Source organism: Rhamphochromis longiceps, linkage group LG10 (genome assembly GCF_057381845.1).
Source record: "Rhamphochromis longiceps isolate RC_006_pf linkage group LG10, R_longiceps_female_GT1.1, whole genome shotgun sequence".
Lineage (NCBI taxonomy): Eukaryota > Metazoa > Chordata > Actinopteri > Cichliformes > Cichlidae > Rhamphochromis > Rhamphochromis longiceps.
In genome coordinates, this window is record NC_140566.1 from 1,372,348 (window position 1) to 1,390,012 (window position 17,665).

Genomic DNA, 17,665 nt, shown 5'->3' on the forward strand with positions numbered 1-17,665 from the left:
GCGTCCGTGAGAGTGGATTATGACAGATGGTCTTCGGATGAGAACACACCCGCAGAGAGGTAATTTAATTAGGGGGTGATTAAGCAAGACAGATGCCCTCCTAGAGAGACGGCTTGTTGTTAAGCAGGTTGCTTTCACAGAGAGTGGCAGACACGTCTCACTACAGTATGACGGCTGCCTGGTTAATGAAATGATGAAATAATGACTCCCATTATGACTCCCACTGCATACTGAGTAAGGCTGACTTCTAACTAAAATTAACTTGGTTGTATATTTTCACTAACCAGTCAAGCTTCAGCTTAAATCGACATGTTTCCATTTTGGATGTTGAACTCTGTATTTTAAGCCAGGAAATGTTTGTGCAAAGTTTTGTCCTTTTTAGTATATGAAATTATTTAAAGATTTAATCTGTAATGGCTGCTATTATCTTGACAAGTATTTATTATTTGGCGTGCTGCGGGGAAACGCCTGTTCTAACGACCGGTGACTATTTTAAACCTAAAGCAACAAAAACATATTGCAGTATCAGTGTGTAATAATAGAGTAAATACACTGGTTCTTATGTAGCACTTTTCTACTCTATGTGAGTATTTGAAGCTCTTCACACAAGCTGCCATTCACAATCACACAAGCATATCTAGCATTCACAGAAATTCATACAAATGCAATGGAAAGCAACTTGAGGGCAGTATCTTCTCCACGGCACACAGACTGGAGCAGGCAGGGATCGAACCACCAACCTTCCAATTAGCAGATGAGCCTTAGTGTTGGTTATTCAAACTGTGTTTATTTGGCACAGTTCTCCAAAAGCTGATGCTGCTCATCTGGACAGCTGGTGACTGTGCAGGGGCGGGTCTAGCAAAGTGTTGCCAGGGGGCCAGGTAGGGCATTAACAGGGAGAGGGGGGCACAAAGAAATACTTTCTTATTCTCATTTCAAATGTCTCGCTTTTAAAAAATAATTATCTGAATCTTACAACAAACGATTGATAGATTGATGCATATATACCAGCAGAACAGTGAACATCACTGTCACAACAGCGTTTGTTTTCATTCAAAGGCTTTATGGTTTTTCCTATAATGGCGGCCGGTCTCTAGTCAAAATGCTCAGGCTGATCTTTTGTCCCAGTCCAGCCCTGTAAGCAGCTCATCTGCAGTCTGGTGTTACCTACATCTTCCTATTCGGAAGGCAGAATTTCCGAGTTCTGAGTACAATCGAAAGCACCACGACTGCAGTTTTTGTGTTGGATGTAAAAAGCGCACGTGACGCTGTGACGTAGGCTAGAATCATGGCGGCGGTCAACGACGGTCCAGGCGTGGGATTTCTCTCGTGGAAATATGCACATTATCTTTTCCTTTCTATTGGTAGGTGGCACAGTGCACTGTGGCAAGTAAGCAAGCTAGAAGACTGCAAAGTTATGGGAGCAACACATTAACAAGAGAATTCTGAGTAAAACAGGACCGCTCACATCGACCAAGTGTGTCTACTTTTGGAGCTGTGTCTTAATTCCACCTACTTCACATACAAGGGTCAGTTCCACAGGCAGAAACATGGGTGTGCCATGGGCTCCCCAGTTTCACCCATTGTGGCCAATTTGTACATGGAAGAAGTGGAAAAGAGGGCTTTGCTATCCTACCCTGGAACACCACCAAGTCATTAGTTCAGATATGTGGATGACACCTGGGTGAAAATCAAATCTCAGGATGTTCCACATTTCACGGATCACATTAACTCGGTGGACCGACACATCAGATTCACCAGGGAGGATATGAACAGTGGCAGGTTAGCCTTCTTAGACTGTGAGATTTCCATCAGTAATGGGGGACATCTAAAAGCTGACGTGTACCGTAAACATACGGATCAGTATCTAAGGTTTGACTCTCATCATCCACTGGAGCACAAACTGGGCGTCATCAGGACGCTACGACACAGAGCAAACACCATCCCCACTGACACAGCAGCCAGGGAGGCAGAAGAACATCAAGAAGGCCCTGAGTAAATGTGGTTATCCCAGCTGGACTTTTGTCAAAGCTGGGAAGGCTCCTAAAGAAAGCTCCAGCAGATCCAGGAGAGAAGGACAACCGCTGCCCACCTGTAGTGATCCCATATGTGTCAGGAGTATCGGAGCAGCTGAGACGCATTTTTTCTAAACACCGGGTCTCTGTGGCTTTTAAACCCCAAAACACGCTGCGCCAAAAACTGGTCCACCCCAAGGATCGGGTCCCCCGACACAAACAGAGTAACATAGTGTACGCTGTTAAGTGCAGGAGGACTGGCAGGATTTATACATCGGGGAAACCAAACAACCTCTGGCTAAGAGGACGCCACAACACAGAAGAGCCACCTCGTCAGGCCAGGACTCTGCAGTCTATTTACACCTACAGGCCAGTGGACACTCTTTCAATGATGAGGATGTAACATCCTGGACAGGGAGGAACGCTGGTTTGAGGGCGGAGTCAAGGAGGCCATTTACGTGAAAAGGGAAAGACCATCTCTGAATGGAGGAGGGGCCTAAGGGTACATCTGTCACCATCTTACATGCTGTGATTGCAGCCATTCAACTCTCTGTGAATGGGACTCATGGGCTTTGATCAGTAACCACTGATGATCAATGTTCATGAGAATTTGCATAATTAAGATTAAGGAACTGACCTCCCAGCCCATTGTTCCTTCAGTGGGCTGGTTTCAGTCATTATGCAAATGTCCTGTTTATAAGATTGAAACCTGCAGTCAGCTGAGACTGAAGACGTCACCTGATGATGACGAAACGTTTCTCCCACTGAAAACGTCCAGATGAACAGAATCAACTTTTGGAGATGTTCTTACCTGGATAAGTGAGTGTGAAGACATTTTGCACAGTTCTTAACCAAAACGTCTCCTCCACCAGATTTTCAATGTAATGTAACACTTTGCATTTAATAGAAATGAAAATAAAAATCTTTTTATGTTTAAATATTAATATGTTGGGGGATTTTTTCAATATATTTTTATGGATTTTATAATTGAGCCGTATACAACAATCACCTTCCAAAGAACACAATAGAAGGTGGACGGCAAGTCAACGAGGTGGTAATGCAGCACACATAAATGTTAAGACAGAGCACATTTTGTTAGGTATTTTAGTACCATGGGAGCATTTACTGGATATTGTTTTATAGTGACATTATGCAGGAAAACTCTGTCATTCAATAAGGCCCCTTTTGTTTTAGTTATTTTTCTCTTTGACCCAAGAATTGATGTGTGAGAACCACAGGCTGGTACAAGGTTGAAATACCACAGAGATCACTCCCTCAGCTACATTAGTTTCTTAATCTTTTAGACGCCTGTTGAAGGCCAAATGGTTTGTTTCAGATTTCACTAATGTAAGAACTCTTTGTTTTGTGCCTTGAAAATATGTCGCTGAGATAATCACAATTGTAGCTGAACTAATAAACTACACAAAGGATGCTTCTTCACCCATGGGCAGGAAGACGCTGCCTTATCTTGGTCTGTACTGGTTTAAACTGATAATCTGCTGTCTCATGAATTTTACCCTCTATATAAACTGTTGTACTTGTGAATAAAGTTGAGTCACTTTGGGAAGACAATCTAAAGCAGTCTCTGTTTTCTTGTTCTCCCAAGCTGCTCCCGAGCTGCTCGTACTAACACGCTGAATGGCATGCTTGAATATTACTTGAGAATATATTTGACTGTGTTACAGACTAAGGGACATTCTCTGCTGATAGGTGAAGGTACATTCTCTGCTGATAGACGTCCACGCCTCGGAGGAAGCCGATCCACGGAGTAGGCCCTGGAAACAGTTTCCTTCACATTTCACTTAAGTTTATCCATCAGGCTAATGACTGGTTGCCAAATCTTATAAAACACTCTCTCTCGGTTAGACAAGGTAAACCTGATTTTCTCCAGGTGGAGTACATTTCCAAATTCTCTCAACCACATTTCAAAGGTAGGAAGTTTATCAGACTTCCAGCTTTCTAGCCACAAGTGTGGTCATTGACACAACCTGCGTCTCTGCCTTGTCCCTTGCCCATCCCGGTTCAGACACCCCAAATAATGCTGCAAAGGGGAACATGGGAACTCCCTGCCAAAGGCTTTGGTCAGAAAATCAAACAAATGATTCCAAAAAAGTTAGTTTTTGGCATTGAAAGAAACGGTGAGATAAAGTTCCTCGATCACTTGAACACTTAAGACTGGCTGAAACGCTCTTATATATTTTTTCCACTTTAGTGGGAGAAAAATGCAACCTATACACAACCTTAAATTGGATCAGACTATGTCTAGCATTTATAGAACTACAATATATATTCTTAATGGAAGAATGCCAAATATCCTTGGGCAAGATACTAACCCCATGTTTGCCTACTGGTGGTGGTCAGAGGGCCCGGTGGCGCCTGTGTCCGGCAGCCTCGCCTCTGTCAGTGCGTCCCAGGGCAGCTGTGGCTACAATGTAGCTGCCATCACCAGTGTGTGAATGTGTGTGTGAATGGGTGAATGACTGAATGTAGTGTAAAGCGCTTTGGGGTCCTTAGGGACTAGAAAAGCGCTATACAAATACAGGCCATTACCATTTAATGCACTCTTGCCAAAGATCATCAGAAACATCCACCCCCAGTTCTTCCTGCCACTGCTCCCTAAAGGTATGAGATGAAGGACTGTATATATCCAGTAAGGCCCTGAAAAAGCGAGACACAGCACCTGTAGTGTAGGGCTCAACTGACACGAAGCTGTCAAACACTGAGTTTCGAGGAATCAAAATGTATTGTGGAATAGATGCTTTGATGAAATGTCTCAACTGTAAAAATCTGAAAAAATGTGAATTAGGAAGATTAAATTTCACCCTCAATTGCTGAAAAGATGGAAAATGTCCATCAATATAAATATCTTTGAGAGAACAAATCCCTCTTCCCTGCCATGTCACAAACGTGATGCCCTCCAGCCCAGGTCTGAAGGCATGATTGTTACATATTGGAGCATCCAGATACATTTTAGGAGCCTTTACTGTGCCCAATATGTTGTTTTTAGTATGATGCTCTCTTGAAACAGAAAGATGAGTAGCTGTGAGTAGCTAGCACTGCCTCGTCTCAGCATGTTTTTCTAGATCAGCCGGGATAAAAACTCAGTTTTCCTTGTTAATTAGTGGGGAAAGTTATGAGTGGGAATTTTTTGTCTAAGGCTGACTTAAATGACGTTGAGGGTGATGTTTTTGAACTGCCTTAAAATAGCTGGTCCCTGCTGCTGCTCCCGCTCTCAGTGTGGCTAAGGTCCAACCATTCCCTGCACCCGTAGCAGTTCCTCGGGTGAGGGTGGCTAGGATTCAACCGGTCCCAGTTCCTACTTCCAGGGTGTTTCAGACCCAGCACTCTTCTGCACCCCTACTTGTTCTTAGGGTTGGAGTAGCTGGTGTCCTTTAGTTTCTACACCTGTCCCAGTTCTCATTTGTAATGTTCACAAATGCTGTGATGGGCTCTGAAACCTGACTAAAACGCTTTAAACAAACCATTCCTCTGCAGATGATAAGTAGGCTGTTTCACAACTTTCAAGAGAAAAAGGAAGATTGAGATTGTTTATAATTAGTTAAGAAAGCTGGATCAAATGATGGCATTTGATAACAGTTTAACTACTGCTCTTAGGCCTGTGTAGCCAATTAATAGATATTACAGTATGGAACATGGTATCGAAAGTAGCTGTGCACAATGTCGTGTCAGTGAAATGGTTATGACAATTTTTTTCTCTAATGGTTAAAAATTTATGGTAAATGGACGGATTCTTATATAGCGCTTTTCTACTCTTCCGGAGCACTCAAAGCACTTTTTACAACATGACACATTCACACAAGCATACAGGATACTTGGTATGCAGACCTGAGGAACCAGTTCCAACCACTAACCTTCCAATCAGCAGATGACCTGCTCTACAGCCACCCCACAAACTTACAGCATCTGGTAATCCTAGGCAGTCTCCCATCCAAGTACTAACCAAGCCCAACCCTGCTCAGCTTCTGAGTTCATACGAGAGCGGGCGTGCTCGGGGTGGTATGACTGTAAGCGCACCACTCTGACGTTTTGTCACCCTGGCTACAGTACTGAAGAGAAACCTGGGGTTGTTGATTAATGAATAGTAAGATGGTCTAGCTTTACAGGCTTTTTTACAGAGCAGCAAACTATTTTTACAAGCTAAACGATGATCTTATAAATTAAGATCATCATTTCCTCTACAGCCTACATTTATGTGCTTTAAGGTGTGCATTTGAGAATTATACCAGGGAGTCAAATATTCCCTTGACTTTTAGTTCAGGTAGCTGCTCTGCACTGTGTTGACACATGATAACAGTGGATTAATTATGTCCTTGTATTAAACTTACATGCTTAATCCATTATTATAAATTCAAATGTTAATAAGAGATGATTAGACAAAAGATGGGTTTCAAGAAAATACTGCTAAATGTTCAGTTTCTATGCCATACGTCAGAACAAGATCTGCAGTATGAAAGTGGTGGGTGGTAGGTCGGCCTAGCATCTTGCGGGCCGACCTTAGTAGTTTGCTCTGTTGCAGCCCCTTAGTTTTGCAGGACTCACTGACAGCAGTCTTGCGTCTGGCAGAAAGATGGCCGGAAAAAAATCCCGAATGATCGTGATCAGCGATCATGATTGAGCGCTTGGTGAAATCAAATAGAAGAAAAACAAGGATTCAACAGCTCAACCTGTGAAAGAGTGGTTCTGGGAACATGAGACATCATTTTCACACACGGATTGGCCACCACAGAGTCCAGAGCTCAACCTCCTTGAGAATCTTTGGGAAGCGCTGGAGAAGGCTTTGCGCAATGGTCAGACTCTACCATCATCAATGCTAGATCTTGGTGAAAAATTAATGCAACACTGGATGGAAATAAATTTTGAGACATTGCAAGACCTTATTGATTCAATGCCAAAGCGAATGCGTGCCATAATCAAAGCTAAACGCAGTCCAATGAAATATTAGAGTGTGTGACCTTTTTTGGTGGCGACTGGCAGTGTATAGCAGTGTGTAAAGATAGTCTCGATATGATTGAGACTGTGTGGTTACTTTGTAACCGTGGTTCTCTGAGTGAAAGACTTCAGCTCTCTCCAGATTCAGGCCGCTCGGAGACGCATCAACGGTTTCATGTTTGCTCAGCTGTTTTATACGTGGCCAGGCTAACTAGAGTGTCTTAAAGAAGTATTCACACGGCATGACCAAGGGGGTCATTCCCCTTATATATCGATTATGTAACGGAGTGGAGCAATACTCTCACACAGAGAAGGTTATAAGGTAACTGTACATTCTCTGACATCTAGCCTCTATTACTTGATGAAGTTTATACCACTGTGATTTTTACTGTACAGTCATGCTTAAGTATTTTCTATATCATCTTTCTGTGTTTAAAGAGAGCATCAAACTAAAAACAACATATTACTATTTAAGCAAAAACGATCTTTATTAAATGGTATTAAAAGTGTTAAATCACATTGGAAATCTGGTGGAGGAGATGCTATACTGAAGAACTGTGCCAAATAAAGAACATTTTAAACACAGGTTGAATAATCAGCAGAGTTAAACAGTCCATAAAAAGTGGGCTAGAATTACAGTTTGATAGGGTCCGAGTGTCTTGGGGCAGAAAAACACAAACACATACAAACAGCAGTTTGGGTTGTCAAGTGTTGCCATACCACTGGTAAATAGATTACAAATAACACCACACAATGCTCTGCAGCTGATATTGTCACTAAGACATTTTTAGATCCACAGGGAATTAACAGGGGTTAAGAAGCCACACCTCTCATACGGGCTTTTCAGTGAGCTTCATTAAAGCTCGTATACATCCAGAACTGTCATACACGTGTGTGCAATGTGGGCCTTACACGTGATGTTCATGCTGTTTCTCACCATTAATAATCTGTCTCCAACTTGCAGCCGGCCATCCTTTTGTGCCGCCCCACCATGAATAATTTTAGTTACATATATGCTGTTGTCACCAGGGATATGCTGGTTTCCCACTCCACCTGCAATACTGAAACCAAGGCCTGTGTGTGTGTGTGTGTGTGTGTGTGTGTGTGTGTGTGTGTGTGTGTGTGTGTGTGTGTGTGTGTGTGTGTGTGTGAGAGAGAGAGAGAGAGAGAGAGAATGTCAGTAGTTAGTTTAAAGATATGACATAGGCATACACATTATGATATAGGAGGATGCTATAACTGTTGTATTTATTAATTGAAAGGGACACGTTTTTGTGGCAGTGTCATGGGTTTTCAAAGGCTTTCTGACAATGAATACATTTCACAGTAACTTCAAGGTCTTAAGCTCTGCTGTGTTTACAAACCTCCCAGCTGTCATAACTACAGTAAGTAACACCCATTCTTGTGCTGAGCTCTGGAAATCCAGATTAATCATTCAGGGTCAAAAAATGACCCTCGCCATACACAAAATGTGCAGCAGTATCACTGAGAACGGAATATCATCAACTATTCTCTCAAATTTATAATGTACAAAATCATGTTTTTTAGGTCTATACCAACCTTTTGGTCCTTTGATTAGCTTGAGCTCAATGATTGTCTCTAGCATAGGCCTGCGGCGCCGCACATACAAATGGACAACAGAACCTGCAACCTTTAGGGCCTCTACTGCCTTACTGTGGGAAACTTCAGACACATCAGCATCATTCACCCGAAGGATGCAGTCATTTACTCTGGAAAAGGAAAAGTCATATCAATAGCTAATTCACATGAAGACAAACTTACAATACTAATCAGAATTTCATTAACTGATATAAAACTCAGTGGTGAGGAGAGTGTTTCCAAGGCAGGCGCACATCACGGACAAAATGCTAACCCCAAAGGCTTTGTTACACACTGAAGCTCAAACTTTTATCTCATTACATGACTTTTTTATTGACTGCTATTCCCGAAAAAAACAGAAAACCTGTGAATACATTCCAGCATATTTACAGCACAATCACACGCACATAGAACAATTCTGTATAAATGTTAAGGTCTGACAAACAGGGACAGAGCTAGCAAGCAACTGAGTTTGAATTCCTATTGGGCATCGACCAAAACTTCCATATGGTGGCAGCCAAGGACACTAACCTCCTGAAGGTTGCTCACAGTGACCAGGTGGGGCCCAACCCTCGCTCACACTCTCTCTTGCACATGTTACACCACTCCAGGACAACTTGGTGTAAACAGCAAACCGAGTTTATTTGGGTACCCCAGAACCATGGCTTTTACATACAGAACCCAAGCATGCTCTTCGCTTCTTCTTTTCCAGAACATTTCTTTTTTTCTTTTTTCCGTGCCTGCCCTCTACTGGTGGAAACGTGTAACAGCCAAAAACCCAACATAGCTGAATAGCCCAAATACCAACGGATTTATGCAATGTTTTAGACCTATTTTAGCTTTACACTTTACCAAGTGCTACACACACACACACACGTAGTAAGATTGTTATGATTATAGTAACGATTTCATTATATTATATTTTATGTCAGAAATAAAATGTTAACCATTAGAGAAAAAAATATATAACCGTCTCACAGACATTACATTATGTATCGCTACTTTCAGTACCACTGACATTTACACCCTTTTTCCAATTGATCTTCAGTTATTACTTCCTCCAAACCATCAACGTGTCTTTTAAACCCCATTCCTACAAGACTGCTCAAAGAACTCAACTAATTATAGGCCTGTCTCAATCTTCCTTTTACACAAAAAAACCCTCTTCTGATATATATTAAAAAAACAAAGCCCTTTGGGGCAACTGTGGTTGTGATTTGGCCTATATATAAATTTGAACTGAATTAAATTTAATTTATTTGACGTGTTTCAGTCCAGTTTTAGAGCTCATCACAGTACTCGTAGCAGTTGTGAACATTACAAATGATCACGGTCGCTGACAGTGGACACATCTCTGTGCTTGTTCTGCATCAGGCCCCATCTTATCTTAATGACCTTGTAGTACCATATCACCCCATTAGAGCACTTTGCTCTCACACTGCAGGCTTACTTGTGGTTCCTAGAGTATTGAAAAAGTAGAATGGGAGGCAGAGACTGACCATGTCTCGCACACTTAAAGAACTGTATGACTTATTGGGCATTAAATCTGTTTGGACCAGCATCTACCACCCTCAGACTGACGGGCTGGTGGAGTTGCTGAATAACAATAGTAATGGATTGCATTTATATAGCGCTTTTCGGGACCCCTCAAAGGGCTTTACAATACCACTATTCATTCACACGCTGGTGAAGGAAAGCTACAGTTGTAGCCACAGCTGCCCTGGGGCAGACTGACAGAGGTGAGGCTGCCATATTGCACCACCGGCCCCTCTGACCATCACCAGTAGGCGGTAGGTGAAGTGTCTTGCCCAAGGACACAACAACCGAGACTGTCCGAGCCGGGGCTCGAGCCGGCAACCTTCTGATTACAAGACGAACACCCAACTCTTGAGCCACGATCGCCCCTAATAAGACTTTAAAGTCCATGATTCATAAGTTCATTCACAAGGATGATCGCTCAGTCCCAGTTGTTTGTTGTTTGCAGTGCGGGGGTGCCTCCACTGGATTTTCTCCCTTTGAGTTATTGTTTGGCAGGAAGCCGCGGGGGGTGTTGGACCTGAGGGTCCAAATCCAGCAAAAAATGAGATCCAGTATTTTCTGAACCTGAGAGCAAAGCTGCACACATTAGGGAGGTTATCATGAGGAAATTTGCTCCAAGCCCAGGAACTTCAGGAGCGCCTGTACAACAGAGGGACTAGGTTTATGGCAATTTTCACCGGGAGATAAAGTGCTTGGATTACTCCCTTCTTTCAGCTCAAAGTTACTCACCCAGTGGCAGGGACCCTTCATGGTCACACAGCGAGTGGGTGACGTAGACTATGAAGCGGTATGGTCAGACAGGGGAGGAGCAACACAGATTTATCACATTAACCTCCTAAAAGCATGAGGCTGAAACTGCTTATTTGGTGAGCCTAGTGAAGGAGCAAAATGATTTGTGGGGGTGGCGGTAGAGCAGATCAGCTACTGATTAGAAGGTTGGTTTGATTCCTGGCTTCCCCAGTCTGCATGCCAAATATCCTTGGGCAAGATATTAACCCCAAATTGCCCTCCGATGCGTTCATCGGAGCGTGTGAATGTTTATTAGTTGTACTTGTGTTTAGAAGTGCTTGTGTGAGTGGGTGTGAATGGGTGAATAAGGCATGTTGTATAGAGCGCTTTGAGTACTCCGGGAGAGTAGAAAAGCACTATATAAGAATCAGTCCATTTACCATTTGGGGCTGGTGGTGTCAACTTCCACCATTCCACCATTGTGGTGACCATCTCAGACAGGCCAGAGACCAGATGCCGCTGGATTGCAGCAGCTGTTTGCAGATGTGTTCTCCCCCCTGTCCAGCCTCATAGAGCACCATTTTGAAACGTTCCCTGGCTTGACTGTCCGTTCATGGCTCTACAGGTTACCTGAACATAACAGACATAATGTTCAGAATTGGCTGAAATGCTAAACCTGGGAGTAATAGAAGAGTCACACAGTGCGTGGTGTAGCCCCATAATTCTTGTGGTGAAGAGAGATGGGTCTATACGATTCTGTGTCGACTATTGTAAGGTGAAGTGCCACAGTTTGATGCTTATGCCAGCCTTCGGTTAACAAGCTTCTGGACTGGTTAGGCCAGGGCTGTCCATCTCCATCCCTTGAGGCCTGGAGTTGGACACCCCTGGGTTAGGGACTGCTTGTTTTTTCGTTACACTGGATTTAACAAAGGGCTACTGGCAGATTTTCTTCTCTCCAGAGTCCAAGGAGAAAATGGCCATTTCCACTCTGTAACAGCCATCGGACCAAAAAAGAGTTGAAGGTCTTGGGGCTGGCTGGTTTCTACCGCCGGTTTGTGCCCATCTTTGTGGACTTAATCAGCCCGTTTGCCGATTTCATTAGTTAATATTAATCTCTGGCTGTCTTCCACAGTGTGTCTTCATCTTGTTTTCCTCCCCCCACCCCAGCTGGTTGTGGCAGAAAGCCGCCCCTCCCTGAGACTGGTTCTGCTGGATGTTTCTTCCTGTTAAAAGGGAGTTTTTTCTTCCCACTGTCACCAAAGCACTTGATCAAAAAGGGTCATACATTTTTTTCTCTGTATTACCGTACAGAGTTATAAAGTTCCTCGAGGCAGCTGTTGTTGTGATTAGGTGTTGTAAGTTAGTTGTGGGATAAAATTGAGGCAGAGGCAGCCAGAAGGGGACGGGGGGGGGGGGGGGTTATCCTCCTCTGCACCCTGGTGACATACCCCTACTCCAAGGTCCTGCATGTGTGGGTGGTTGTGGTGGAGCGGGAAGAGGGAGGCAGCTGGAGATGGGGAGGGAAGGAAGGGAGGGGCAAGTGACCCCTCCCTGGGGCCAGCTCTCCCGCTGACCCCAGTAGGCACCCCCATACTCCACGACCCGCCAGGGAAAGGGGGCCCAGGCCCATCCAGACCGGGGCCCAGTGCAGCAGCGCCTCCCGGCCCCACAGAGCCCGGGACAGTCCACCCAACCCCACCACAGAGAAAACTGCACCCACCCCACCATCCACTCATCTTCCAGACTACATAAGACAATAAACACCCAGGCTGAGATCTTCCTCCACCTCTCCTGTATCTCCCCCTCCTGCAGAGGGAGCTCCTGAGGAGAGGAAAGCTCCTGCAAGATGTGACCATCTCCCCCACCAGTTGAAGAGCCCCCCAGATGGCTCGATGCACCGGCGGCACCCTGCTCCAGAGCTGGGCCCCCATATCCCTCAAATTTATCCCACAACTTAGACATTCACATTACTCACACTCTCATTACACATACATATAGGATCTTGGGGGTGGGCACGATACACGGAATCCAAATTACCATCAGGGTGTATACCTCACCCCTGGCGTCGTTGCCCACCTCTCAATTTTAAATACACGTAGACATTGAGGGCCAGCAGGAGGGACCATGCGCTTACCTGCTGCTCTCTGGCAGGTAGCTCCATGCCCTCCTGGGTTTTAAATGCACCTTAGAACACACATGCATCAACACTACAATGAGCGGGTGGAGGGAGGTTTGGAGTCTTCTCTCACCCCCGTTCTCTGCGACCTGCTGGAGCGGGGGGGCTAGGAGGAAGAGTTGGCCGTCCGACTGCGGTCTGGAGTGTGGGGCCTTCCTGCTGCTGCGGAGTCGGGGCGGTCTGCCTCCCCTCACCGCAGGGAAAAGGGTAACACCACCTGGGTCTGGGTGCAGTTCCCCCCTCCAGGGGCAAGGGTACCTAGACCCGGTTTGTAGAGTACGCTTGGGGAGTGTGATCGTGTGTACAGCGTCTCTTTATGTCTGTCTCCACGTTGGTTGAGTGTGGAGTAAGTGTATATGAGAGCATGAGGGTGGGAATGGATGTTTGTATCTGTGTGTGCCTGTATGTCTGTGTCTATATGTCAGGTTGGGTCAGGCGCCACCTCTCTGGGGACATCTCAGGCTCTCCAAGGTTTGGAGGCCTATCTCCCCCTACCACCACTTCCCCTGCCAGTGGCGGACTCCCTCAGACATCAGTGCGTTGGTGGTTCTTTGTGTCTGGGGGTGGGCGTCCAGGTACACACCGGCTCACTCCTTGGCGGCCGCTTATCGGGGCCTGGAGCCTGGGGCTCGCTCGGGCCACTTCGGAGGTGGGGTGCCCCCGGCCTCTCGGCCTGGGGCTCGGTCACTCAGGCACGGCTGGCTGCCGGCGGAGCTCACGGGCGCGTCACTGCAACTCCCCCTGGCTTCTGCTCCGCGGCTGCTGAGTGAGCCCTCATCTGGGACTCTCCTCAGCTCTTTCTGGGACAGTGGCGCAGCTGCCCCTCTGTTGGTCTTCCTTGGTCTCTTGTGTTCTGGGGGCCTCTGGATGTCTGGAGTTTTGATCTCCTCCATACCTGCTTCATGCCCTGGAGGACGGGGCTGTGGCCCCCCCACACCCTCTAGCAGATCATTACATGAAGGAACCTTTTAAAAAACAAAAAACAAACGCGTCCATGTTCACAGGTGTACACACGGGTGATCACACCCACAAACTACACCCTTTTTGGCTCCTACCTCAAAGCACACTGTGTTCTGTTGATCTTATGTGCTGCACAATAATGTTTAATGTTTAGTATTTACTGTCATATTCCCATATATCATTGTGATGTTGTTTATTCTATTACTCTTGTTCTCTTCTGCTTGTTTTCTTTTTTCTTTCTCAGCAGGTGATCCAGGTGATTGATATATGCATTTTTTTTTCTCTGCCCGTTCTGTTGGTTTATGTTTTTTGCCCTTCTCCCCGTCCCTCTTCTCAGCTGTTTCTCTTTCCCTCTTTCTTTCTCCCCTTCTTTCCCCCAGTCAAGTCTGTCCCGTATTCAGTAAGTGAAAATAAAATAAACAATAAAAGGTGAATCAAATGGACCATTACGGCAAGGCTGGGATGGTCAGTTTGGTAAAGTAAATCCGTTGGGCATCTTTCTTTGCCTTTAGACAACAATTCTGATGGCAAAAGAGCCAAACGGGACAGGCCAAAAAAAAAAAAAAAAAGGTGTTGTAAGTTAAAATAATAATAATAATAATTTAATTGTACATAACTATAGTTATAATATATAATATCACATTTAGATAAATGTTGTTAGTCACACTAACTAATAAAAAATAGTTTAATTTATCTAATAAAATAATACACCCCCCTCAGGAAACAAACCCCTCCAAACATTTGGGTCAATCAGATGATGCTCTCCTCCAGTTACAGGACTGTTTTGATCTGACAGACTGGTCCATCTTTGAACAGCAGGACCTGGAGACCTCCTCTCAGTCTGTCCTAAGTGCTGTGTACAGAATGGGACATTTAACAGAACCATCCAGGTTTTTCCTATCCAAAAACCTTGGATTACAAGTGAAGTACAAGCTCTGATCAGAACTCAAAGCTTTGCGTTCAGGCTGAGGGACAGTTCTCTATACAGCACTGCCAGAGCCAATCTGAGGAGGGGTATCAAATAGGCTAAGGAGGCCTACAGGAGAAAGATAGAGGATGAGGAGGATAACTTCCTCACAGACAACAATCCCTGCCAGGTGTGGCGAGGTATCCAAGCCCTTGTTTCAAAGCTTCAAAAGGCCAGAGCCCAAAACCCCAACAGCAGCCTCGAACCTGTAGCAGCTCAACACCTTCTTTGCTCTATTTGAAAACACTGCTCGCCCACTCACCATGTCCCCCACCTCACCTTGACCCAGCCGCCCCCGCAGGAACATGAGGTCAGGAGAAGACTGAGAGTGGTGAACCCTAATAAAGGAGAGTAGGTGTAGGAGTAATAGGAGAGCTGCTGGCCCCAATTGCATCCCAGGGGCTCTGGTTCAAGCCTGCACGGATCAGCTGGCAGGGATCCTCACCAGGCTGTTCAGACCCTTCCTGACTCTATTCCCACCTGTCTGACAGCCTCCACCATTATTCCCATCTCCAAAAAGACTAGAATAGACAGCCTCAATGACTACAGACCTATAAGCCCTCAAATCTGTAGTCATGAAGTTTTTTGAGCAGATAGTGTCTACCCCCTCCCTCCACCCCCAGCTTACAGAGAAAATCAGTCCACGGAGTGATTCACCAGTTCAACAACACCCTTCACAGAGTGCTGACCCATCTGAAGAACAGGAAGAGCTGTGTTAGAAAGCTTGTCACGGACTACAGCTCACCATAATCCCAGACATCCTCACCACCAAACTGGAGAAAGATTTCCTGACACCAGCATCAGTCAGACTTGCCCCCCATGTCTGGGGGGAAACGTGGGGGGCAAGTCCCCACTGTCACTCAGCACTGGTGTCGTTCTCAGCCCCCTACTGTATGCCCTACGTATATGACTGTACAGCAACCCACCCAACCAATGTCATTGTCAAGTATGCCGATGACACCACTCATGGGCTCATCCTCTGATGGAGGTAGAGAACTTGTCCCACTCGCGCTCAATAACCTCAGGCTGAACATCCTCAAAACAAAAGAACTCATAATGAACTTCAGGAGGCACAGACAGCTCCACTCCCCTCTCATTATAAATGGCGAACAGGTGGGATGTGTCTCTGTTTCAGGTTTCTAGGCATCCACATCTCCACTGATCTCACTTGAACAAACAACACCAATGCCCTGGGAAAGAAGTCCCAGCTGCAGCTGCCATTCCTCTGTGTCCTGAGGAAGAATAACCTGGATCAGAAGCTGCTGCTGGCTCCTCAGTGGAGAAAGTGCTATCCATCTGCCTGGGTTTTTGCTACGCAGGGGCCACAACTGAGAACAAGAAGGCTGCGCAGAATGTTAGCATTGCCCAAAAAATCAGTGTCTGCCCTCTGCCACCCCTGGAAGCCCTCACCAGATCCTCCTGTCTCAGGAAAACGATGGCCATCAAAGGTGATGCCCTTGCACCCCGCCAACCACCAATTGGACCCAATGCAGTCTGGTTGGCACCTCGGGTCAGTCAGGTCCCACACCTCCAAACTTACCAACAGCTTCTTCCTGAGGACCATCAAAAACACTATCCTCTCACACCCCAACCCTGCCCACCCACTTCACCAATCTGAGCCATGGTGTGAGTAACCCCCATCACTCAGACCACTCACTTATTTTTGTATATATTTCTCTTAATTGTATATATTTCTCCTGTTTCCTATTTATTTCTATATTTTATTCCATCAAAGTCAGTGTGGAGCACCCACAGTTTTGTTCTACATGTACAGTGACAATAAAAGGCTGTTCTAATCTATTCCATTCTATATGAGAGTTTTGTTATATTGAGGGCAAAAATTGTTGAAAGAAGTAATTATTATAGAACAAACACATCATCATCCTGCTTAAGTTTAAAAACCTTATACTCTCAAAATCCACTAGAAACCAACAGAAATATGACAATACTACCTCAGAACTGAAAGATAATAAAAGATGAAAAATGAAGTTTTAGAAATCTATTAACGTTTATACAGTTATCCAGTAATCAGAGATATAGTTCATATTCAGTGTGATGGGAGAGATTTCTGTCATCCTTGTACTGAAGATTTCTTCCGTAATGGTTTTGTGACATGCACGATTGTAATAAGTTGTTTCTTTTTTTTCTTTGTTCTCTTTCACCACAAAAGTAAACATATGTAACTAACCTCAAGCGTCCATCCCCTGCTGCAGCTCCTCCAGGGATGATCTTGGTAATGAAGATGCCGGGGTCATCACCAATATGGGGGTTATCTGTCCCTCCAGCGATGCTAAAGCCCAACCCTGAGTTACCCTGCGGTCATGAAAATCTCATTGATACCAAAGCAGAACCCATTTTGTATAGTGTGGTCAAAAAATGTTTCTTATCCATTCACTTTTCTAATTCTCAGTTGTTTATGTAGTAACTGAGGAGGCTTCCCCCGGAGTATATCTACCACTGCAAATGTAATGAATTAATCATCTCTGAATGACAATACTGTATTCACAAGGAAGCAGGTGAACAATGTCTCTCAGAGAAGACAGGCTTAAACCATTTCTGACAGGGCTTCAGTAAACAGAAGACAGATAAACTGAAAGGTCGGGTGCATTTCTCGGGTCATGTATCAGGTTGTTGGCCTTCACAGGACGTGACTTTTATATATTGTTCATCTGCTGTAGATAGTTAATTTTGTTTTCACATCTGTTTTTCCTCTGTTTTTCTTAAGGACAA

The 17,665-nt window shown here is 44.9% G+C and overlaps 1 protein-coding gene across 2 annotated transcripts in view; it reads right to left on the reverse strand.

The window, feature by feature from the left end:
- Positions 1-17,665, reverse strand: part of LOC146660094 (disks large homolog 2-like) — a 178,369-nt gene that overhangs the window by 59,573 nt on the left and 101,131 nt on the right. For both annotated transcript variants that reach the window (XM_085419775.1, XM_085419776.1), the window contains 3 exons: positions 17,124-17,248; positions 8,526-8,695; positions 7,903-8,039 (listed from right to left, as the gene is read on the reverse strand). In XM_085419775.1, the coding sequence (XP_085275901.1) occupies positions 7,903-8,039; positions 8,526-8,695; positions 17,124-17,248 (432 nt within the window). The remainder of the gene's footprint in view (positions 1-7,902; positions 8,040-8,525; positions 8,696-17,123; positions 17,249-17,665) is intronic.